The sequence below is a fragment of the Trichoderma gamsii genome (genome assembly GCF_001481775.2).
Source record: "Trichoderma gamsii strain T6085 chromosome Unknown Scaffold_25.2, whole genome shotgun sequence".
In the NCBI taxonomy this organism is placed as follows: domain Eukaryota; kingdom Fungi; phylum Ascomycota; class Sordariomycetes; order Hypocreales; family Hypocreaceae; genus Trichoderma; species Trichoderma gamsii.
In genome coordinates, this window is record NW_020171362.1 from 450,888 (window position 1) to 473,589 (window position 22,702).

A 22,702-nucleotide genomic window follows, 5' to 3' on the forward strand; every position below is an offset into this window, starting at 1 on the left:
ACTGTCCTTAGACTGTTACTATAGTTCAGACGCTGTAACACACATAGGTTTGATCTACAACTGTAAGTTGGAGATTCAAGAATATAGGAACTATTGAAGTATATAAATGTAATTGATAGTAGAAATATCTGAGTGCAACTAAAGCCTAGTACACGTATCGGAAATTGGGATTCTCCTGATCAGTAAGATCCTCAAAGGCCAGATCATGTGAGACCTCAGCGACGAGAGCGTCCCTGCGGCGGTTCCTCGCCACCAGTATCACACGGGTCAAGATAACCAGGAGGATGTACGTCCCGTAAATGGCGCAGTGTACAACAAATCCAGTGAGATACCTGGGAGCATCTTTTTGCTGGAAGATCTGCGGCGCAACCATATTACCAACAGCCCACCCTACGAAGACCATTGTCATGGTAATGCCTTTCTTGGTTTGGCCAGCAATGTTCCGCGTAACAAGCGAGATGATCATATTACCCTGGGCAAGAAAGAACTGTGTACAGTAAAAAGCGATGAGCATCCCTCCGGCATTACCCGAGTTAGGGACGACCACTAGAATCACGATAGTACCGGCAATGGCGGGAAGCGTCCACAGCTATGTGCTGGTTAGCATGTGATACCTTGCGGCTGTGGTACGGTATTTCAAGACTTACAAGCATCATCAAGCAAGTTTGCCCAGACTTTTGAGAAGCTTGGGCGGATCCAACCATGACAATGATAGTAACTGCACCCTGTGCAATATTCAGGAGATTGGTCTGAAGTAACGTGAAACCAAACTCTTTGATGATGAGATTCGAAAAGACCCCAAGACCGCCAATGACGAGGTTGGCCACTGTGATGAGCATAGTGCAACACCACACGAATGGGTCAGTTAGGGCTTCAACAACCTGATATCTCTTGTACTCTTTATTTTGGATGCCCGTTTCATTCTGGCGCACACGTTCAATCATGAGCTTCTTTTCCTCCTCTGTATAACACTTTGCCTTCATAGGACTGTCAGGCAAGAATATGGCGATGCAGAATGACCAAACCACGGTAGCTAGGCCGAGCACCAGGAAGAGAAGTTGCCAGTTTTTTATTGGTCCGTTGGTGAAATATGAGACGCCGAAAGCGAGAAGACCACCGACCTGTTTCACTTTTAGTTGGAAAGAAACGAACATATTACATATTTTGCACCTACCATGAGCTGTACTCCCGTCATGCAATACCATAGTGAGTTCAAGAGCGACTGTTCAGATCTCGTGTACCACATTGAAGTACTGGAAGCTGTTAGAAGCGGAATAAGGCTCAAAGGAGACGCCACTCACAGCAGCATCATGGCCGGTTGTATACAGCTCTCAAAGAAACCGAGCAGAAATCTCACAACCATAAGAGGGGCGAAGCTTGATGAAGCGGCAGAGCAAGCCACAACAGCGCCCCAGCAAAATACATTGACAGCCAGAACTTTTGCCAGTGGTAGCTTCTGTAGGAGGAAGTTTTGCGGGTACTCGCCGACGAGAATACCCATGTAGAGGATGGTTCCGAGCCAAGAGTACTGCCCAGAGATGTTAACAGACTCTCTTTCAAGACAGATCGATGACTCTTACTTGTTGACCAACGAGGTGCGCATCTTTCTGGATACCCATGATGGAAGAAAAGTTGAGCGTTCCTTTATCCAAGGATTGACAGAAATACGTGACAAGCTGAATGGCAAGTATACGACGATTGATCTTCCAGAAGATGCGTTTATTGGTAGCTGCGTCAATCTCAATGGGAGCATCGCCGAGGTAGCGGCTTGTCTCCTCATCTCCCTTGCCAATATACTTGACGGTCATGGCCTCCATCTTGATCGCCTCTTGGTGGTCGCTCATCGGCGAGGCTTCGAATTCCTTGGATGGCACCATGATGAGATTGCGCCTGGCCTGAAAATGTGCGCAGAGGCTGGGGTTGTTGAATGAGTGCGTGAGCACGGTGTGCTGTTATCCATCGCCATGATCTCACACCTCCTCATCTTGATATACGATACTCGATAAAAGTCTGAATGAAGACGTCGCATCTCTCCGCATTCACTGTGGAGTTGGCGACGGCGGACACTCCCGAGACTTGCTCCGGACCCCTACGCTATCGAGTTTTAGCAACATTTGATGTATGCTTGACCCACTATACCCCAGACTTTACGACTTGGACTTGGCTAATTCTCTAGCCGACCAGTTGTTTTCAGATAAGTCCCAATTCTCTCCCTTATGGAGTAGAGACTGAAGGAAAAACATGCACTGAGATGAACCTAAGGTATGTCGAAATGGCCAGGGAGAGCATCTGAACGACGTGAGACATACTTGAAAATCTCTCACTTAAAAAATTGAACTATTTCCTGGGGCTCTTAGTGCAGTCTTGTGTCTCCAACGTGGTTTTCTGGGTACATTGATTCATCAAGTTCTGCCGCCTCGTCGTAACTGTATTCTATATTTATTTTGCTGAGAATTAGATATCAATGAGCCCGCCTCTATTGAATACATGTAGTTGAGTTCAGAGTGTCATGCAGCTTGGATTAGAAGTGAGCCTGAGGGAGGTTAAAAATGCTGTGAAGACGTGCTGAGTCGGAACGCTAAAAGATTCCTTGAGATTTTACCTAACATTGAACCCACCTCCCTGTAACCTAGCCAACTGTACCAGACATGTACATAGTTACAGTTATCCACCGGAAAAGAGCAAATAGCATGGGCATTCATAACCTCCATCATTCACCCGCAGGAATCAGAGGCCAGTCCGACATCGTTTGGGACATTTAGCATTTCTTCAACCCCTTGAATTATTCTTCTACGCATAGGTAAAGCTCAGCAGTATGGCAAGGCTGGGTTTGAACAGCTTCCCGGTATGAACCCCTGGCTGGTTTTCGCCAGATCCACCTCAAATACCTGCGCTGACGGATCCAATAAGTGATCTATGATGTGGATAACGCCCTATAGAATACGAGTCAACCGGAATTCTAGCTGCATAACCTCAGTAGATTATTGCCTTACATTCGTCGCTGGAATATCAGCTTCAGTGGCGGTGGCAACTTTGTTCAGAACAAGCGTCCCGTCAACAATCTGGGCTCCAACAAATAGAAAAGTCCCGGTCTGGAAGCGTGTGTACGTGGTGTTGAAATTTTTGACCATGAGTTTAGAATTCGGCACGTAATGGTGCTGGAGGAGATTTCCAAGCCACCATTTGCCCTTTGGGGTAGCAGCAAATGTAGAGAAGTATGCTCCCGTGTTTTTGAAAGCCGTGTTCGAAGGAGCGAAGAAGGTGTAAGACCAAGAAGCAGCCGCATCGAAAGCTTCACTGAACCCTTATTGATCGTCAGCAGCCATATTTCAAGCAACAAGAAGTAAACGTCAAGAACGCATACCAGCGCATTCACTTAGCACTTCCGCCAGTATACTTAGGTCGTCTCTTGACTTGACAACATCTAACAATGTTCTAATACTAGGATCCTTGGGAGGGATGTAAGTGCCGGACGGAGATGGGAAATATTCCAAGAGATCGCGATCAACAATATCAGCGGAGGAGAGACCTCCCAAGAGGGAGAGAAAGAATAGTGTGCGAGATTTCACCATGCTTGCTGAGTTATGTTCCTCGAATTGCCCAGTATGAGAAAATTTGTATGAATGTGAATGTCTTCTAGGCCGCCGGTTCAAGATAAAGACGGGCCTTTGGACGCAAACCGGTCCCCAATGCACTGCTTGCGGAGAAGGACCGGGGGTAGAGTAGATCTCTTGGAGACCCCGCACAATATCCCGGACAGGATGCAAGTGTCTGGACGTGCATGTAGTGTAGTTTGGTTGTCCCGGGACAATTCCAGGCCCGGTGCAGAGAAAGGAATAGCCATGGCAATTCTTCTAGTTATGGCAAGGAATAAGGAGTAGTGGTATATGGTACTCTGAGGAAGCAATTCCATGTGCCGTCAGAGATTTCCGCATTCAGGATCGCAGTTGTTCAAATCAGTTATTCACGCCGAACAATGTTTGTCACAACACTGGTTGCCGGACTCCTGGCCGTTCCGTGCCTAGGCAGTGTGAATCCAGCAAAGCCTCAGATGGGTGATTTGGAACTATCAACCTCATGTATATGGCGGTGACTAACCTGTCTAGGATGGAATTCTTGGAACACATTTAAGAGCAATATCAATGAGACGTTGATCAAGTCCAGCGCAAACAGTCTGGTGAGCACTGGCCTAGCTCAGGCTGGCTACAAGTACGTCAACCTGGACGACGGGTGGCAAGCCTTTACACGAGATTCCTCGGGTCGCCAGCAACCAAACTCTACCAGGTTTCCCAGCGGCATCAAAGCATTGGCAGATTTCGTGCACCACTTGGGACTTCGAATCGGCATATACAGGTGAGTGAGTGAGCGATGCACGTCTCTTTGAGACTTGGCCTACTAACACTAAGCTGCTCAAGCGACTCGGGCATATATGACTGTGCCTTTTACCCAGGAAGCTATGGTTACGAGGAAAGAGATGCTGCTACATACGCAGCATGGACGATAGATTATCTCAAGCTGGATAACTGTGGCAGCTTCCAGGCAGGCACGCTTTCTCCTCAGGAGCGCTTCCTGCGCATGGGGGATGCTCTGAACCGATCTGGTCGCAAAATCTTCTACTCGCTTTGTCAATGGGGAAATCAGTTTCCGTGGCACTGGGCATCTTTTGCAGATAGCTATAGAGTCTCGGGAGACATCAAAAGTGCATTTGGAGAGGATAGTAGCGGTGTTTGTACATCTGCTTATTGTCTAAATACCGGTTACGCCGGAGTCAGTGTATTGACAATGATCCGCAAGATGCGAGAACTATCACGATTTCAGAGACCTGGGTCATGGGGTAAGTAGTGTATCCCCATCATCCCTTTCAAGATTTATTAATTTGACTTGACCTAGGTGACATGGATATGCTTGAGATTGGTACTGGAACCATGAACTTGCACCAGGAACAGACCCATTTCTCTTTCTGGGCTGCGCTCAAGTCACCGTTGATCATTGGCGCCGATGTCAACACAATCAGCAAGGAGTCTCTGAACATCTTGATGAACAAGGAGATGATTGCAATTTCTCAGGATGATGCTGGTATAGCAGTCAACTATCTGCCAGAACTCTCAACGGAGCACAAGGTCCAAGTTTGGGGCGGGCCTCTTGCCTCTGGCAAGTCACGCTATGTAGTGCTGGCTCTCAACTACGGGCTGAACACCACAAGCATCACAATTCCTTTCGGTGGACTACTAGGATTGAATGGATCTCACTTGGCCAAGTTTTCCATGCGAGAAGTTTGGACTGGAAAAGATTATCGTTTCAGAGACGAAAATATTGTGCTGGAAAACGTAGCTTTGAATCAGACAAAAGTGGTAGTTTTCTCAGAGAGATAGCTGAAGAATTACCCAGAGACTGAATACAGTACAGAGATGACGCGGGATGGAGGCCGAGAAGCGAAAAAGGTAGTTGGACTATTAGATGTATCGTTATTTTTCTTGAGCAGTAAACTACCGTTCTCAAGCTGAGTTGATCATGCCTGTCCCATTAGGCCCAATTGCACCGCCTCCCCAGATAGTCCTCCCGTCGTCATTGATGAACTGCCCCTTCTTGTCGTAGGACCAGATCAAATCCCCCCAGCTCGGATGGTCATCAGGGCTGCTTGTACCGGCTATTTCTCTGTAGTTAGCTCAAGTCCCATCTAACAGTTAGTGTCAATTCTACTTACGGCTACCTTCACCTCCGAGGTCATTGATCGTGAGCTTCATTTTGGTGGTATAGGGAGCACGAAGGCCGCGCTTGATAACATACTGGTAGTACAAGATCTGGATCAAGATTAATATTAGTCTTTCATAAAACTTGTTTCATTGAAAACAAACGTACATCCCAAACTTTAGGCGTTGATTGTACGGCTCCCCGACTGATGTTGGATGGCATGGCCCATGGCCCGTTGATCAGAACTGCCTCGCATCGATAGAACTTGGGATCGTAGGGCACGTCGTAGCCCAAGTTATACTTGGCTGTGTATTCCGCAGCCTTGAGTAGAAGATTATCTCCAAGTGAATACACATCTGTTCCCTGTGACTGCATGATCCTGGCCGCTTCTGCAGTCCAGCCCAGGGCACCCTGTGCATGGCCCTGATCGCGGCCGGTTTCTGCACCTTGTCCAGTTTCTGGGTGGAAATTGCCGTATATTCCAGCGCAGAGATCGTTCTGAAAAGCATGTACGGCGTAATTGTACTATCATTGTTCGTTAGCCAAGGGTCATTGTGTCTCGTCTAGTGTTGGGAAGTTGAAGCTCACCAGTGTCACATCATCTAGATAAATGGCAAAGGACAACAGGGCCTTGATGCTAACCATACCGTAATTTGCCTGGCCAATAATAATGGACTGCCGAGCAAACAGCCAATACAGTTGATTCGAGAATCCGCTTCCACCTGAAGCCTTCGCTCCCGCCTCGACCCAGCCTCCTTCCCATCGCATGATCTCTGCCGCATTGGCGAACATGTCTCCTTCAAGTCCGACAAGAAGAGAAGTGTCTGTGCCGATGATGGAAGTCAAATTAGTACCCCAAGCGTCTAGAATCGTGGTGGATCGATCCCAGTGGCTTTCATTCTTCGTGATATACCACATTAAGGCGTTTTGATATGCTGCGTGAACGTCATTGCTGAAGGTCGTGTAGTTGTTGTTACACCCACCTCGGCAGATGATGCTTTTGGGACCTTGCATAACGTACTAGGATTGATAGAGAAATTAGCTTTCATCCTACGTGTATGGAGCTTCAAATCCGCGAGTATGTTCAACCTACAGAGGCTTGGGAGAAGGAATCTAGACTGAACTTCTCGAATGCTGATTTCCATGGTTCTTGCCCATTCCCCACTCCCAATCTGATGCGCTCTAGGTCGTCATGCGTATGCCAAATTCCCGGGTGTATAAACTCGCCAACACGTTTCTTGGACCCAAGACCCAGTGGGACAACCGGTACAGGCCCATTGAGCACAGGAAGCCCGTTCAGAGGCCCAGTGGCTACAACGAAGTGTATTAAAAGTCCAATCGCCGCTGCCACACAAGCAAAATGCGGCTGAGTGAGAATCATATTGAAGCTGGTGGAATGGCCCGAGATTGATGTTATCGCCAACTACGGAATTCGAAGAGATCTATCATATCCGAAGGTAATTAGAGTGGGCGTAAGTGCGATATTACTTACAACATTACCCTGTATAACCAATTTCTGGCTTTCACTAAGCCGAGATCCAATGTCCCAATATCCCAGCTTGTGTTGTTTCCCGCCCATTCTCCACATATTCCCCCACGTCCGAAGATCAAGTTAGGATACCGGCCTCCGGCCAAAATCCCGGACCAGAGCCCGGTATCAAATCAGCACGAGCACATGGCCAGCAGTTTCATTTCGGTCCGGGAATTTGAGCAATGGCAAGAAGAGATGCATAATGGATCACATTTAGCTAAAAGCAATGCGCGGCAAAGACCGTCTTGCCGGAACGCAGAAATGGCAGCCTACCGAAGTTCTGCATGATAGCCCGGTCTCCAAGCTCAGATCTTTAGTCTAAGTTTTGGGCTTTGAAGATTAAGAGGTTCTCAAGCATCTGCAAATTTCGTTTGTATCAGCATCGCGAAGAAAGAAAAATACAGGGGCCATTTAGGATGAATGGAATACACAAACGACGACGTGGGGAGGAAAGAGGAAATGAAGCCGAAGGGATCCATGTGAAAACAAAGGTACAATTTACACTTCTATTATGACACAGCAAAGTCATCTATTTCTCAAAATATTGACCTTCTCGTCTCCTAGAAACGCAATACGCTTCCAAACGGAGTCGGCAGTCGAAGTCTCTTGTCCAACGAGAAAACAGCCTCGATTCCAAGCGGACTGGGGTTTATACACGAGCTATACTCAGACTCAGTAGTTGCAAAGATATGGGGAATTGCCCAAAGAGACTTAGACAAGGTACGAATAAACTGTGCAGGCACTTTTGCAAAATGTCTGAGTGGCAGCCAAGTATTGATCAAAGCCGGCAGCCTACACCACCAACGTTGTATCCGGAATACACAAAGCCGGGTGGCGTCGAATACATCTATCGCGAACTCGAATTCTGGACATCGGGCTTCTTTCCGGGCTCTCTGCACGTGCTTCTTGAGAGGCAGAGGAGATTCGGCCATGTTATTGCACAGCAGCAGGCGTCTGGGAAGTCTAGTATAGCAGCACCACATGTCTTACAGCTTGAATTTGCGTGCCGGTGGTGGACAGCAAATTTACACTGTAATTCGCAACTACAAGGGACACACGATCTTGGCTTTATGATAGCACCTTGGGCACGACGCCAGTGGGAGCTTCTCCACGATACCCAGTCGTACGTGACCATGATCAACGCGGCCAAGACACTGGCTGGGCGCTTCAACCCCATTATTGGAGCTATAAGATCCTGGGACACGTGTGAGACCAAGGTGTATTCGTTCAAAGATTTGAGCACTGATTTTCTGGTCATTATCGTACGTGTGCTTTGGACATCACCTTCGTGTTTTCGATGGAAATACCGGATTTCGTCTTGACTAATCCCTGTAAGTAGGACAATATGATGAATCTTGATATCGTCTTCTGGGCTGCAGCTCAAACCAACGATAGTGCAATGTTTAACATTGCTCTGTCCCACGCGAAGTTAAGCCAGCGTGAGCTTATTCGACCAGATTCAACAACTACTCATTTGGTCAATTTTGACCCCGCGACTGGCACAGTCAAGCAGCGGCTAACAAACCAGGGAATGGGACATGAGTCCTGTTGGACACGAGGTCAAGCCTGGGCCATCGCAGGCTTTGCCCAGACCTACAGCTGGACGGGTGACGTTTCATTCCTCAAGACATCGAGAGACTGCGCTGATTACTTTCTGGAGAATCTTCCGACGACTCTGATTCCTCCATGGGATTTTGATGCGCCAAAGGACGGCAGACAGCCCACGGATACGAGCGCCGCAGTCATCGCGGCGTATGGGATGCTGCTGATTCACGAATCAATGATCGCTCGCGGAGATAGCTCCGAGTATCTTGCCGCGGCGCTCCGGATTCTGAACGCAGTATGCGAACATCATTTGAATCCACCTGCGAGGTTTGTAGTGCCGCGCCTGGAAGTGGAAACAGTCGAGCATGGCGTGACTCTCGAACACGGAGCTGTGACTGTTGATCTTGGAGAGGGCGAGACCATATTGAACGGGGCTACGATTAACAATTTCGAATTTGCGCCACGCAGATGGGCAAATCATGGGCTCGTCTATGCGGATTACTTCTTTCTTCTATGTGGAAACAAGCTTTTAGAGATGGGGATCGGGCAGCTCATCTTGAGGACTGAGTAGGTTGGTCGACCTACTAGTCAGAGATTACAAACGAGCTTTCTTATATATAATAAGCATCTCAAAGACATGAATATGGCAGATATATGGTTCAGCAATTAGATACACTTTATAGCCGGTTCCTCAACTCTGGCCTAGACCGCTTCAACGTTTTTAAAGTGCACAACCATTCTGTACTCGAAACCCAAAACTTCACTTCCATAGCATATATAACTCTCTAAAGCATCTAAAGCATTGTTGTGTCCTTGGCATCGTGCTGCGAAAACATACTGATCCTCTGGTTTGGCAGAAATGAATACTCCAGATAGGAGTTGAGCTGCTCGAAGCCAGATCCCGTCACGGGATCCATACTTGGCGGTCCTGGATCGTCGTACGATGCGCTCGGCATAAAAAATACCGAAGAAGGGTCGGGGATCGTGCCCGTTATTGGCATTGGAGAGGGCATTCTCGTCTGAGCGGCACTATCAGGCTGAGGCTGGAAAGCCAACGGAAGAGGTGGAAAAGCAAGAGAGATGCTGTCTGGAGAGCCTTCTTCATCACGACTGACCATTCCGACAGATTTCGTTCCAACAGGGATGCCAAGGTGGGCTGATTGCATGCCGGGACCTTCACCAGCGAAACTTTGCTGACGTATAGCAGAGCTACTTGCCTTCATACTACTACTCTGGGAGTATGCCGCCTCTCTGATATCCAGCGGCTCAGCCCCCTGCTGTCGAGCCTGGTCAAGGCGAACAGCAAATTTGGAGGCCAAGTTGTCGGGGGCAGCGGTTGTTGTGTGGGGCCCATTGCATCTTGTTGAGATCTCCCTCAGGCTACTTATCAGCGACTCAAACTCCGGGGCCAGCGGGCAGCTATAATGGATGGCGTGGGCTAGAAGCATCCGGCCACAAATGAACAGACAGAAGGCGAATTGCGGATTTGTGAGAATGTGAGAGCACTGAAGAAACTTGTCGGCAATGATTGCCACCTCTGTGGCTGCAGCGAGGCAGGTCTCGGCGCTGGAAGCGGAGGGAAGTCTTATGGTCGTGGCCTGCCATTCTGCAGATGGGTATGCAATCCCTTGGTGTAGGAGGACCACGGCGGTGTTATGAGTGATGTGGGCGAGGGTCAGGTTTGGATCCATGATGCCATCGTTCAATACGCAGGCTTCTCGCCATCGCTCCGGGAGAAAAAGCTTCCATCTGAAGCATGTATCATCAGCATATATCTCCAGTGCAGCGCTTCATCAAGAAATACTTACTGCACCAGTCGTAAGTCTAGCTGCTTAAACTTCATGAGCCAGAGCTGCACGTCCCGCATCTTGGACACATCCACAGCTTGCTGCAGGAAAAACGTAGTGACCAGACTGAGGCTCTCTGTGGCCTCGATGCAGTACGCGAAACCGCCCAGCGAAGAAGGGTCCTCGTCTTCTGGCCGCGCTGTCGGAAGGGCGCCTGCTGCGTTCATGTTGACAGACTGGTCCGCGATTCCAAAGTAGGGAGTTGGTGTCTTGAGGGGCTCGCCCTCCTCCCACAAGGCGCCTTCGCATGGGAGTCTTCTCTTCACGTCCGCACTTGTTAGGGAGCAGTTCCAGCCAGTTGCGATGCTGCAGAAACGATCCATGAGAAAGACATTCCAGAAAATCCGCCGTCTCTCCTCGACCTCCTTCCAGCTCTTGCAGGGTGGGAGAAATGCGATTCGCTTGATGAGAGCTCCTGACGGCGAGTGGCTTTCTTCATCTTCGATGCTCAATTGAAGCTGCTCAGCCGTCCGCGCCATGCTTCCTACAATGGACCAAGCCGAGGGGCCGCGACCGCTCCCGATCTAGCAATTGTGTGAGAGTTGAAACTAATTAGCCAAGAAAAGGATGCACCTTACAACATCAAAGGCGCAGATAATCAGCGCCTGCAGGTTCTCAACCGAGAAGGACTCCATACTCCTGATGATCACTATCTGGCGACACCGCCTTGCGTATCTCAATCGCGCCTCGGGCTCATCAAGTCGCGGATCGTGCGAAAACCGCACGCAAAGTGAGACTATGGCGTGAAATATCGTCGTCAGTCGCTGCCGCTTAGAAGGGGTGGCCATCCTCTCTCGGAATTCGCGGACATGCAGCATCGGAATCCAGGGATGGATCCGGGCGAAATATATCTCAACAAGAGCATCGATGAGATCGTCCGGTGGAAGCTCCACGTCGTGACCGAAGTCTCCTGACTCGCCGCGTTGTACCTTTGTCCGCTCTTCATGAGTTCGCCTTCGCTTTGGAGAAGGATTATCACAATCGGAGAGGTCGCCCGTGGTCTGGTTTGCCAACGAAGAAAGTGTATCTCTCAGTCTACGAGTGTGTTCTCTCAGATTGCTTTCTTCTCCGTCTAATGCATGGCCTGGGGAACATCCAGAGTCGGACGGAAGCTGTTCTACTCCGAGGGAGTTTAAGCATTTCCAAACCTGTTGCCATAAGACACCTTGGCCAAGGAACATGTTCTCCAGGGTCGCTATCGCATGTGAGTTAAACTGTCCATCCTTTTCACTGTCCAAGTTTGATGCATGCCAGCTTACTAACTCGCTGTGTGAGATGCTCAATGGCCCCCATTCGTAGACCAGGTTTCGTCTTCTTCTCATCGTAAACACACTCGAAGTCTACCGAAGCTGTTTAGTTATCTCGCCCCAGACAAAGCCGCAATTAATGAGGCAAAACCCACGATATTTGAGGCACTGATCACAGGGCTGCTGACGACTGCAGCGTGCTTTCTTCCGGCGACATGACTGGCAGCTGGGAGCAGGTTTCAGACGCTGGAATTACTCCAATGAGTTGTTTGGCTGAGACTTACGCTGGCCCTTCATCCTTGGCAATTGTCTTGCGCTTCTTTGAGTTGTTGCTCAAAGCGAAGTCTTCATCGGCTACCGACACTTGGTCGTCTATGTCGTCTACTTCGGCCATATTCACCCTTAGGATTTGCTTTTCTCATCTCTCATCTGGCGGTGTATTCGCGGCCAAAACCGGCGCGGGCTTGACATGTCCACACATACGGCATACACCATCTTGCATCCATGTTTGTCCCCGCTTTGCGATCGACAGAGCAGCTTGTGTTTAAGCGGGGGCAAGTCTGGGGTAGCGTTACGGATACTTTAGTTAGCTGACGGCCTCCGGCCAAAGGCTCGGACAACAATTCCGTATTAAAACGTAATAGCAAATTTGTAGTTGTTAAAACCGTATTACAGCGATTTGGAAAACAGTCCTCCCAGCTACCTATCCCGAGTACGCTGCAACTGGGGATATAGGTAGTTGACTTCATGTAAGTGCCGAGTAGCGACATATCTCCACGGAAAACCCTTGCCGCATACCCCATGATTCGCCTCTTAGTTCACGTCCTTTGACCTTTTCGCGGGGTAGCTAGGGGCACCTAATTACAACCTTCTGCGGACCGAGACTCACGCCGATATGGGGTGTAGAGGTTATTGATGCTCACTATGGCTGATGGCAGCGTTCAATTCCATGTGTGATTCTAAACTGCCTAGCTATTCGGTGAAGACATCCGCTCATTCAAGTACGAGCTGCAGCTAAATCATGTAGTCGATTAAGAACAATTGTCGAGAAAATTGAGCATAAATAAGTCAGCAATTCCCTGGATGAAATGGGTTTCAAAACGCCTCGTTGAACATCGCACTTTGAAACCTAGCAAAGGTTTCCCTTCCTCTCGCAGCTGTGAACATGGCACCGTCGATCGTTGGGACTCTGCTCTGTAGCCTTGCGCTATCAACTCTGACTCAAGCATCACCTTCGTCCACCACTGATTCTCACCCTCTCGATTCCCGCGCTGGATTCATCCATCCGGGCCTTCTTCACACCGAAGCTGACTTCACCCGTATCAAATCCAAGGTCAACGCAAAGACAAATCCATGGTACGCTGGGTGGAATAAGCTGGCAGCTCATGCCAACTCCGGCTACGTCCCCAGCCCCAAGCCCACAGTCTATCGCGGCACCGGTTCGCCTGAAAACTATGCCAGCTTGTATCGCGATGCGGCCTCTGCGTACGCCAATGCGATTTACTGGAAAATTACAGGCGACACGGCGTATGCCACGGCTGCAGCGACTACACTGGATGCTTGGAGCAGCACTCTCACCTTGATCGACGGTTCCTCTGACAAGTTCCTCGCCAGTGGTATCTATGGGTACCAACTGGCCAATGCGGCCGAGATCTTGCGCGGTTATTCGAGCTGGACCGGTCTTGCTGCCATGAAGACGATGCTCAACAAGGTGTTCTATCCCATGAACCATGATTTCATCGTCAATCATAACGGTGCCAAGATCGATCACTATTGGGCCAACTGGGATCTGGCAAATCTTTGCACCATGTATGCTGTTGGTGTTCTGTCGGACAATACTACAATGGCAAACGAAGCTGTCAATTATTTCAACAGCGGTGCGGGCAATGGGGCTATCAACAAGGCCATTTGGGTGACATACACCGAGTCTGGAAGTAGCAAAACCCTGGGGCAGAACCAAGAGGCTGGGAGGGATCAGGGGCATGCCATGTTGGACTTTGTGCTTTTAGGAGTGCTTGCTCAGCAGGCATACAACCAGGGAAATGATTTATTTGGCTACCTTTCCAACAGAATCTTGGCCGGGTGAGAAATACTGTCCCGATTTCTGCGTGAGGTGTAGCTGACCACGATCAAAACTTTATTAGAGCCGAATATGCTGCCAAGTACAATCTTGGCTTTGACGTTCCGTACACAACCTATGTTAACAGCGATGTCACGCAGACCACAATCAGCAACGCGAGCCGAGGTGATGTTCGTCCGATATGGGAACTCATTTATGGCCATTATAGCTCCCTCAAAGGTCTGAATGCATCTTGGTCAAAACAGTATCGTGACTTGGTTGTGTCTAATGGAGGCGGAGCTGAGGGCGGCGGCGGAGATTATGGCACAACCAGCGGTGGTTACGACCAGCTCGGATTCGGTACCCTTCTTTATCGGCTAGAAGCTTGAAGTTTTTCTAAGCCTAGGTAGAGTTCGTGTAATCGTGCTGCCTTGGAATTGGTTCTTTTGATACACTACATAGATAAAAGTAAATGCTCTGATGATACAAGCAGAGGCTCGGACAAATAATGTAGTTCAGTCCTACTGTAAATAAGATGATAACAGGGTACGAATCAACGAGAAGAGATGGTTTCTTATCACTGCAAATATCTCCTTTACTACAACGACAATCTAGGACTGATGTGGCTGAGTGTTACTCCAATTGTCGGTGCATAGGCGGCCTCTTTAGGATTTGCCAGGTGTGTGGTCAGATCATCAGCGAGGCTCGTAGCCACCACAACACGCGTCTGCCTATACTCACTATTATTGCATAAATATCAATCAAAATCATATTTTTCTTTTCTTTTACCACTTATATCGCCTCTATTTGATCTCTTTGATATATTGCTATCGCTACTATAGCTTCTGTAGGTAGCTTCTACCGCTACCGCCGCTACTCCAGCTACAAACTATCGCTGTTGCAGCTAAATCGACCTACACATTTCACACTAGCCCGGCCCGAGCCGTATAATAGTCCCTTGCACCATCAACCACATAAGCTTCCCACTAAATATAACATTGATCTTCAATAGTTTCAATACTATTCTTTAACAGCAGCCTTCTCCTCACCTGCGCAGAATGTGTTGGCTCTACTCTTATACTAATGCAGGAAGCGTATCACGAATGCGGGTTTCCCTGTGTTGGTTGTAGTTCACGCAAATTATTGGTGTGTTGGTAGTGCACTTTTCCTAGCTGCCCTTGTCTGTCCTACAAGCATCCAATAGCTGAGCCCGGATTCTGAGCCTCTCGGCGCGTAAATCTGCCTTACATACTGGCGCATTCTTCGGCGGCAAAAAGGGAAAATCAGCTATTATGGTATATAAAGAGAAGGGCCGTGCCTTGAGCAATGTTGGGCCTATATGTAAATCAGACATCTCTAAATATGTAAGAAGACGAATCTCAGCGTGCATTATCATGAAGTTACTATTTATTGCTTTCCTCATCTTCTGTCTTTTGATTTCCGTGCGCGCAGACGGCTGGGATGACTTCTCCAACAACCTTGCCACCGACCTTGCACCCTTCTTGGCCCTCTTCGGCGAGCAAACCACGAAACAATACCTCAGCGAGAGCATAACTTTGCTTGATTACTATATCTTCTCGATCGCGCCGATAGGGATCTTGACAGCTGTTATTTCTGCGATCCGAGTTTGTGGGAGTCCCTCGTTGCGTGCCTTCATCGGAAGAGCGCAAGAGGGCGGTGGGGACGCTGAAGCAGAGCTTTGTTCCTCAACAAGTCGAGATGTGTGTGAACTCTACAACAACGGTGGCATCGCGCGGGTCTTCGGACGACCGAAGATCCTCGAGGTCGTCTATGACCCGTCTAAAAGTGCCGACGAGACAGCGGGAATATATCCATGTCGCGAATTCGTTAGAAAACGCCCAGATGAATGGACTAGACAAGATAAGTCTGTCGCAGATGTCGGTAATGAGTCTGTCTTGGACATGTCTATTGTCGATGAGTCTGTCTTAGATGTGCCTGTCGCCGCCGACGAGTCTGTCGCCAACATCTTTGCCCCCAACCTATCCTTGAATATCGGCATTAAAAGGCAATCTACTGTCGTGTCCTGGACAGTCGCCGTTTCCGGCACAGTCCTGCAAATCAGCGTGTTAGCCTTTGCTGTCATTGTCACATACTGTCTTAAGTGGCAGAAGGACGGCAAGCGTCCGGATTCATACGCTTGTCCGATGGCCATTGTCGGAACCCTCATTGAATGGGGCGGCATGTTCCTCTGCGCATATCTTATTGGAAAAACTAGCCGCAAACAAATTTTCCACAGAAATCAACAGTCTCTTAATAAACAATCGACGCGGAATGCCCAATCGAAGTCCTCGTCTATATATTGGGTGCAACCTGGAGGACAAGTACTTGGAGATCAAGTATTTGATCCCTTCTGCTACAGCGACCATGATCAGCCTCTACTACAGTATGTCTCATCGTGGAAGAAGCCGTCCAGAAGCTCAGACTCAGAACTTGTCTTGTGGACTGCTGTCGGTACTACTGTCGTGGGCTTCGTGATACAATTTGTTGGGCTACGAGGCATTCACTCCGCAATCTCCGTGGCTCAACTTGGAGCGATGATGGTGATGAGTGTTGCCCGGTCTGCGCTCCGCATGCAGCGGTTGAAACCGAACGACAATTTTCTTCGCAGGTGTCCAGACGAGGTTGTTGGACACGAACTGGACTGGCTTGCAATGCATATTGGCCGAGACGATATCCTCCCAGACTCTCCGCATCCACGTCGTCTCCTTTGGAGATTCTGCGGCGCTCGCGATGACACAAATACCCTTATGAAGGAACGTCCGCCTATGAACGATTATCTGGATATCGCTGGCAAATTACTCGCTTATCGGACTCGCCTCGCGCAACTCACTCAGCCACAAAACACATGGGCTACAACCTCTTCACAGCATTTTAATTCAGATATGGTTGAAGTCCGAGAGATCTCTCAGCGTCTTGCTGTAGCCATTGAATCTATCGTCAACGTAATTTGCTCAAAGAATGCCAAATTCCAAGAAGACTGGAGAGATCACAAATCTATGCTCTGGAGTTTTGCATGTGATGTTGCTTCTGTTGCTTCGAGCGAATCTCGCAAAAGTATCAGCCAACATACATTATACTTGCAATTAGCGCGAGGGAGTCTAGAAAGCCCTTGGAGACTACAGAATAGATTCGAGTTGGAAGGGCTCTTGGGACTGTGGGTTTGGTCAATGAAGTCTGATCCTGAGGTCGAGAGGTTACAAGACCGGCTTACAATATCTCGGGCTGCTGAAATCCCAATTCAACGCATCGTTTCAACTAAGGAAAACATCAGGGCGACTGGCCTGAACATCTGGCTCGGCAGTGAGATGCCTACTTTCGATGTGGTATCAGTTTGCCCTACCTCTGAACGCTGCGACCCAAGTACCGTACAGTACCAGGGCAGGGAAACGCGGCTCTTCGGTTGGTATACAACAGAGCCATCGCGGCGTCATGGTTCTGCCCCATTCAAAGTTTGGTCTGCTTCTACAGATAGCTCGCTCTTATCACTATGCGCTCAGGAAGTCTTTGGAGCATTTCTCGTGAGTATATTTGACACCATGGACGCCGTTGAGGACATCGACATCCAAGAGACTCCCCATGTCCATTTAGAGAGCAAACTAGTATCGGAAATGATACAACTGTTCACCGACGCGCGTCTAGGATCAAGAGAAGACGCATTATTGTGTGTCTTGCCTCCAATAATATCTCGGCTGAAGATTCCTTCTACAGAAAGCGTTCTAGCCACAGCGAAGAGAAAAGCGAACGAGCATCGAAGACGTGGCGAGTGGATTAAAGCAGAAGTAATGCTAAAATGGGCATGGGATATTTGTATCAAATCTCAATCTCAGCCCCAGACAAATGAGGATAACCCCCAACATCACACAGACAATTTAGTGCAACAAGCAGCAATTGCACTAGGCGAGCTTTATCGATGGGCAATGACTATCAGCGACATGAACAAATTCAGCTCTGATGGTATTAATTGGCTTTTAGCCAGGAAAAGCCATGAACAAGGGATCTCTGTTGCTGTTGGGGAAATTATCGATCGTTATATTGATATTCAAAACCGGGTCAACCGCCGTGACATTAACACCGGCGAAGAAGACAACAGTCTAACTTCTACATTGCTGCGGCTCACTCTACCAGCCTCAAGAACATTAATGACAGCAGAAGAAAAGAGTAAGGCTCTTTGCTCTGCGGCGGCCTTGGGCTGGTCAGAGGTAGCTATTGCGTTGCTTGAGCTTGGAGCAAACCTGGACTACAAGGATGAGAATAGGAGGTATAGAACAGCGCTATCCTTAGCCGCGGAAAGTAATAGCATCGACGCTGTGGAGGAATTGATACGTTGGGGAGCATCTCCAATCTCAGAAGATGATTTCGGTCGAACACCTCTATTACAGGCGTCGGAGGCGGGACACGATGTCGTGGTCAAAATGCTGTTAGACGCTCCACGTGTCGATCCAAACGCCAAAGATAGCTGGGGTGATACGTCGCTTATGTTGGCGGCGTGGAACGGGCACGAGGCAGTTGCTCGACTGCTGTTGAATACCGGCAAGGTCGCTAATCTAGACTCTCCTCTGTGGTATGCGGTGGGGAAAGGACATGAGGCAGTTGTTCAAGTGTTACTCAGCGCTGAGCACATTAATCCGAACAGACAGAACTCTGACGGTAAGTCTCTGTTGATGTTGGCGGCGGAGAAAGGGCATAAGGCAGTTATTCAATTGCTGCTCAATACCGGCAAAATCGATGTAAATGCCGAGGATATTGGCGGAAAGACTGCGTTGTTATATGCCGAGGAAAATGGGCATAGAGACGTCGTCGAGATACTACAAAGGCGTCTTTTAACACCTAAATAAAGGGCTAAATAACTTCTACTGCTTCTCCTATTTCTACTGCTTCCGCTGTTTCTACTGCTTTTACTATCTCTGCGATCTCTATAAGGCGTGATGTTTTTGAATAGAGACGCAGCGGGAAGGAATGCAAATCTCCCTTACAAACTCTAATTGGAATATTAAGATAGACAGAACCAACCTCGCGAGTGCGAGGCTCGCCGAGATTCGCTTGAGGACTGCCGCAAATGGCGTTCTAGAGGCAAAAGCCAGCTTATAAGACTCAACTTTATTATTAACAATGAATCACAATTTAAGAACACGGAATAAATCTGCAAGAACAGCTATCAAAGCCTTCATATATTTGAAGTCGATAAAGACAGAGACTGCATAGATATAGATAGTTTGCAACGCATTCTTAGACGTAGTCGTCTTGCTGTTACAGCAGAAGACACATGTTGCGCTTTGTAATGCTAAAACGGTAATAGGGAGCTTTTTAAGGCTCTTTTATAGCTCATTGTGTTTTCATCTCAGATTCTTAGCTTTCAGGTTATCATTCACACTTTTGCTGTATCCGCAATCGCCTAGTTTTCAGCTAAGTTAGCCATTCACCCGATGTGTATAATCGATCATGGAAATGGATAGTTTATTAATTTGTCTGTTGGGTCACTCTTCAAAATGGCTAGCTGCATGTATTTACGAAATACACCTACAATTTGAGAATTCAGCCTCTTGTACCTCTTATCATCATTAGCCTAACATTTCTAGTCGCCAGCATGTAGTATAGTGATTAGCATTGGGTTCATACTCTACACATGAACAAGCTGGAAGATAAAATGGATTTTTCGTGATACTGAACACAACAAATGCATAATTAAGTAAACATACAAAAAAAAAATTATCGCCTTCATGTCAGCTGCTCTCACAAGGCTGAGGGGCGTCCATTGATAGCGGGGTCCTGCCCCACCAAAGCTCATACCTTCAGTTGATCTCACACAAGTTGACTTTCAGCTTTCAGCCCATCTTCACATTTCCAACGTCATATTTTATCCTCCATCTGTACTCATTCCTTGATCCAGATTTCTTAATCCTCTTTGAACGTTGCATTCCTCATGCCGCCAATTCAGCTAGCCTCCAACCCGCTCCCCAGAATCATTACCTACTACCAAACCCACCATGATTCTGCCAGCAAACCAATCTCCGTCCTACCACTTCTTACCCAACCGGGTATCTCAATAACTCACGTCATCTTAGCCGCCATTCATCTCAACGAAGATCCCAATCATATCACACTCAACGACCATCCTCCTCATCATCCGCGCTTCGAAACGCTATGGGCCGAACTCCGTATTCTCCAGGCCTCTGGGGTGAAAGTTCTAGGCATGCTTGGCGGAGCGGCCAAAGGATCATACAAGCGATTGGATGGTTCTAGCGAGCAATTCGAAAGATATTACGTTCCTCTACGAGATATCATCCGCGCACGGGGTCTCGATGGCCTGGACCTCGATGTTGAAGAGGACATGTCATTAGGCGGCGTCATCAACCTCATTGACCGTTTGAGAAGCGATTTCGGCAAAGGCTTTATCATTACTTTGGCACCCGTTGCCGCCGCTCTCCTTGATCATAGGAGTAACCTCAGTGGCTTCGACTATGAGGCTCTGGAAGTCATGCGCGGCAAGGAAATCGCATGGTACAACACTCAGTTCTACTCTGGCTGGGGCGATATGAGCAACCCCATCATGTATGAAATGATTCTTCGCAAGGGCTGGCCAGCCGAAAAGGTCGTTGTTGGCCTCATTACAAATCCAGAAAATGGCAATGGGTTTGTTATGTGGGAATTTCTCTCAAATGTCTTGGCTCTGCTTCGAGGACGTCATGAGCGCTTTGGCGGAGTCATGGGATGGGAGTACTTCAATAGCCTTCCAGGTGGCAGAGAGAGGCCCTGGGAATGGGCAAGGCAGATGACCTCTATCTTGAGAAATAACGTTCCCTTACCGAGTACCAATCCTCCACCAATCAATGAAGCAACGAAGCCAGTCCTAGAAGCTGATCCCGATGCTCCCAACGATAAGCCGATCCAAGTTCCAGGACAGTTCGATTATTACTCGGATGGATCAGATGAATAAAGAAGGGATCGGCATACATACAATTGCACTAACCTTGATCAATAACGAAGTCAAAGGCAGAACACACAAATCCAACTACACGAGATTGCTAAATCGACATCTGTGATACGTTGTAGTCACGAGAGCGGCTGCAGCAATGGAGAAACTAGACAAGATGGACAAGATGGGTTTTATTAGAGCAACATACATACATCTATAGCATTGAGAAAGTAATGTAAAGATATGACTCTTCATCCTCCTCAGTCATTTAGGTAGATAATTGCGACACTCTAAGTGATAGTAACATGCTGATGCATGTAAATGCCGAAAGTTACAAAGAAAGAAAGCAGAGTAGCAACCGATATTTCTTAGACGCAGGCCATCCAGGGACTGCACTGAGCCTCAATGGTGAAGTTGTTATATACGGGATAGCTGCCCTGTACTGCAGAGATGATGGGATCGAAAAAGTCCGAGTTGAAGCGAGCCGTCTCGCATGCCGAGCATGGACCGCTGAGGAAGCCGTCATACTTGGTAGCGTATGAGAGATAGCCGACAACATTCCGATTTGATAGGTCCGTGGCTCTAATGGTGAAGGCCTCGGGCATGACGACCCAGCTGGGCGCTGTAATGTTGGTTCCGTTGATACCAGGAATGGCGGGGTTCTGGTTGAACCACAAACTCTTGAGGCCAACATCGCGAAGGGCCTTGATGAGAAGGAGTGTCATGTGAGTATCATCATCGATCTTGACGCCCGCGCATTCGACGTTGATGGTGTAGCCTTGTCCCTTGATGGGACCACCAACGCAGTTACCAGTGGTCTGATCCCAGACAAAGCTATTGATGAAAGCTCCCCAAGAACTTTGCCAATTGATGAAACGAGGACTGACAGTAGAATAAACAGCGAGCTGTCCCGTGCGAGGAGTTGCAGTCGGTACGGGCACGGGCTGACCGCCACTGCTCGAGGTTGGGACTGCAGTGTGTGGTGGCTCAGAGAAGAAGGTAGTAGAAGGGGCCGCCGAAGATGTGGTCAAGGTAGAAGTCTGAGAGCCCATGTCAGCCGGGCGAGGGGGAGGGTGATTGTCCCGGTTGCAAACAAAGGCGCTCCAGCAGATGGCATCATGGTTGATAGTCTTGTTGATAGCAGCGCTGACAGGACGACCGCGGTAAGCCCAGCAGTTGAGCATTTGGCCACCCTCTTTGGTAGTGACTGCACTTCCAGCTTTGAAGCCATCAGGAGTGCCGTCTTCAATGTACGCGGTCCAGACATCACCATTAGGCATAGTGGCAGTTGCACCAGTAGGGATCCAGGGATACCAGCCTTCTTTGAAAGGGACTTCGACGGCCATGTCGGGAGCTTCAGGGTATTTGTAGGCAGAGCTGGGCCAATTGATGTTCTGGTACCAGTTCATCTGGCGAGAAGTAGACCATTCTGATTGATCAGGATTGTCTCCAATGCCACAGTCACAGAGGATGAGATCTTCATCGCGGAACTGTTGAGCGTTGATGGCCGTGAGAAGACCAATGGCGCCGACAAGGCCGGTGGCGAGCTTTGAGAGGACCATTGTCGATGAGATTCTCAAGACAAACGAATAAAGGTCTTCGGAAAGAAGGTATGCGAATGATAGCTTGGCGCGTTCGACTGGGCGTACGTTTGCTGGATGTGAAGCTTGAGCTAGTGGCCGTAGATTGTGAAAAGAAAGCAGAAGAGACGAAGGAAAAGATATAGTGAAGATCCCCAAGCGTTCTTCTTTCTCCCAAAAACACAAGAACCTCTGCTTCACCGCCAGTAGTCGTCATTACGGTGATTTGAGGAAGCATCTCCGGCTGTGAAGGCAAGAGATGTATAAG

The 22,702-nt window shown here is 48.5% G+C and overlaps 10 protein-coding genes across 10 annotated transcripts; 5 read left to right on the forward strand and 5 right to left on the reverse strand.

The window, feature by feature from the left end:
• Positions 1 to 145: 145 nt before the first annotated feature.
• On the reverse strand, positions 146 to 1,877 carry TGAM01_v207122 (allantoate permease; the record flags this gene model as incomplete). The annotated part of the gene is made up of 5 exons (XM_018804131.1): positions 146 to 589; positions 648 to 1,121; positions 1,175 to 1,253; positions 1,302 to 1,528; positions 1,581 to 1,877. 5 exons carry the CDS (start codon positions 1,875 to 1,877, stop codon positions 146 to 148), a joined length of 1,521 nt encoding a protein of 506 aa, XP_018662560.1.
• A 1,104-nt stretch (positions 1,878 to 2,981) lies between these two features.
• Positions 2,982 to 3,572, reverse strand: TGAM01_v207123 (hypothetical protein; the record flags this gene model as incomplete). Its single annotated transcript, XM_018804130.1, has 2 exons — positions 2,982 to 3,304; positions 3,365 to 3,572. 2 exons carry the CDS (start codon positions 3,570 to 3,572, stop codon positions 2,982 to 2,984), a joined length of 531 nt encoding a protein of 176 aa, XP_018662559.1.
• A 536-nt stretch (positions 3,573 to 4,108) lies between these two features.
• TGAM01_v207124 (alpha-galactosidase) lies at positions 4,109 to 5,372 on the forward strand (the record flags this gene model as incomplete). The annotated part of the gene is made up of 3 exons (XM_018804129.2): positions 4,109 to 4,353; positions 4,416 to 4,834; positions 4,891 to 5,372. Coding segments are annotated over 3 exons (1,146 nt in total), but the record flags the coding sequence as incomplete, so codon positions are not given.
• Positions 5,373 to 5,495: 123 nt separating this feature from the next.
• On the reverse strand, positions 5,496 to 7,072 carry TGAM01_v207125 (hypothetical protein; the record flags this gene model as incomplete). Its single annotated transcript, XM_018804128.1, has 5 exons — positions 5,496 to 5,647; positions 5,705 to 5,801; positions 5,860 to 6,216; positions 6,280 to 6,711; positions 6,785 to 7,072. The coding sequence occupies 5 exons, from the start codon at positions 7,070 to 7,072 to the stop codon at positions 5,496 to 5,498; spliced, it is 1,326 nt and encodes a 441-aa protein (XP_018662557.1).
• A 902-nt stretch (positions 7,073 to 7,974) lies between these two features.
• On the forward strand, positions 7,975 to 9,338 carry TGAM01_v207126 (unsaturated glucuronyl hydrolase; the record flags this gene model as incomplete). Its single annotated transcript, XM_018804127.1, has 2 exons — positions 7,975 to 8,484; positions 8,562 to 9,338. The coding sequence occupies 2 exons, from the start codon at positions 7,975 to 7,977 to the stop codon at positions 9,336 to 9,338; spliced, it is 1,287 nt and encodes a 428-aa protein (XP_018662556.1).
• A 223-nt stretch (positions 9,339 to 9,561) lies between these two features.
• Positions 9,562 to 12,255, reverse strand: TGAM01_v207127 (hypothetical protein; the record flags this gene model as incomplete). The annotated part of the gene is made up of 6 exons (XM_018804126.1): positions 9,562 to 10,516; positions 10,576 to 11,138; positions 11,193 to 11,809; positions 11,874 to 11,954; positions 12,017 to 12,087; positions 12,146 to 12,255. 6 exons carry the CDS (start codon positions 12,253 to 12,255, stop codon positions 9,562 to 9,564), a joined length of 2,397 nt encoding a protein of 798 aa, XP_018662555.1.
• A 771-nt stretch (positions 12,256 to 13,026) lies between these two features.
• Positions 13,027 to 14,309, forward strand: TGAM01_v207128 (hypothetical protein; the record flags this gene model as incomplete). Its single annotated transcript, XM_018804125.1, has 2 exons — positions 13,027 to 13,943; positions 14,006 to 14,309. 2 exons carry the CDS (start codon positions 13,027 to 13,029, stop codon positions 14,307 to 14,309), a joined length of 1,221 nt encoding a protein of 406 aa, XP_018662554.1.
• A 1,005-nt stretch (positions 14,310 to 15,314) lies between these two features.
• On the forward strand, positions 15,315 to 18,776 carry TGAM01_v207129 (hypothetical protein; the record flags this gene model as incomplete). The annotated part of the gene is made up of 1 exon (XM_024550022.1): positions 15,315 to 18,776. One exon carries the CDS (start codon positions 15,315 to 15,317, stop codon positions 18,774 to 18,776), a length of 3,462 nt encoding a protein of 1,153 aa, XP_024405258.1.
• A 1,085-nt stretch (positions 18,777 to 19,861) lies between these two features.
• On the forward strand, positions 19,862 to 20,875 carry TGAM01_v207130 (chitinase; the record flags this gene model as incomplete). The annotated part of the gene is made up of 1 exon (XM_018804123.2): positions 19,862 to 20,875. One exon carries the CDS (start codon positions 19,862 to 19,864, stop codon positions 20,873 to 20,875), a length of 1,014 nt encoding a protein of 337 aa, XP_018662552.2.
• Positions 20,876 to 21,222: 347 nt separating this feature from the next.
• Positions 21,223 to 22,416, reverse strand: TGAM01_v207131 (hypothetical protein; the record flags this gene model as incomplete). The annotated part of the gene is made up of 1 exon (XM_018804122.1): positions 21,223 to 22,416. One exon carries the CDS (start codon positions 22,414 to 22,416, stop codon positions 21,223 to 21,225), a length of 1,194 nt encoding a protein of 397 aa, XP_018662551.1.
• Positions 22,417 to 22,702: the final 286 nt, after the last annotated feature.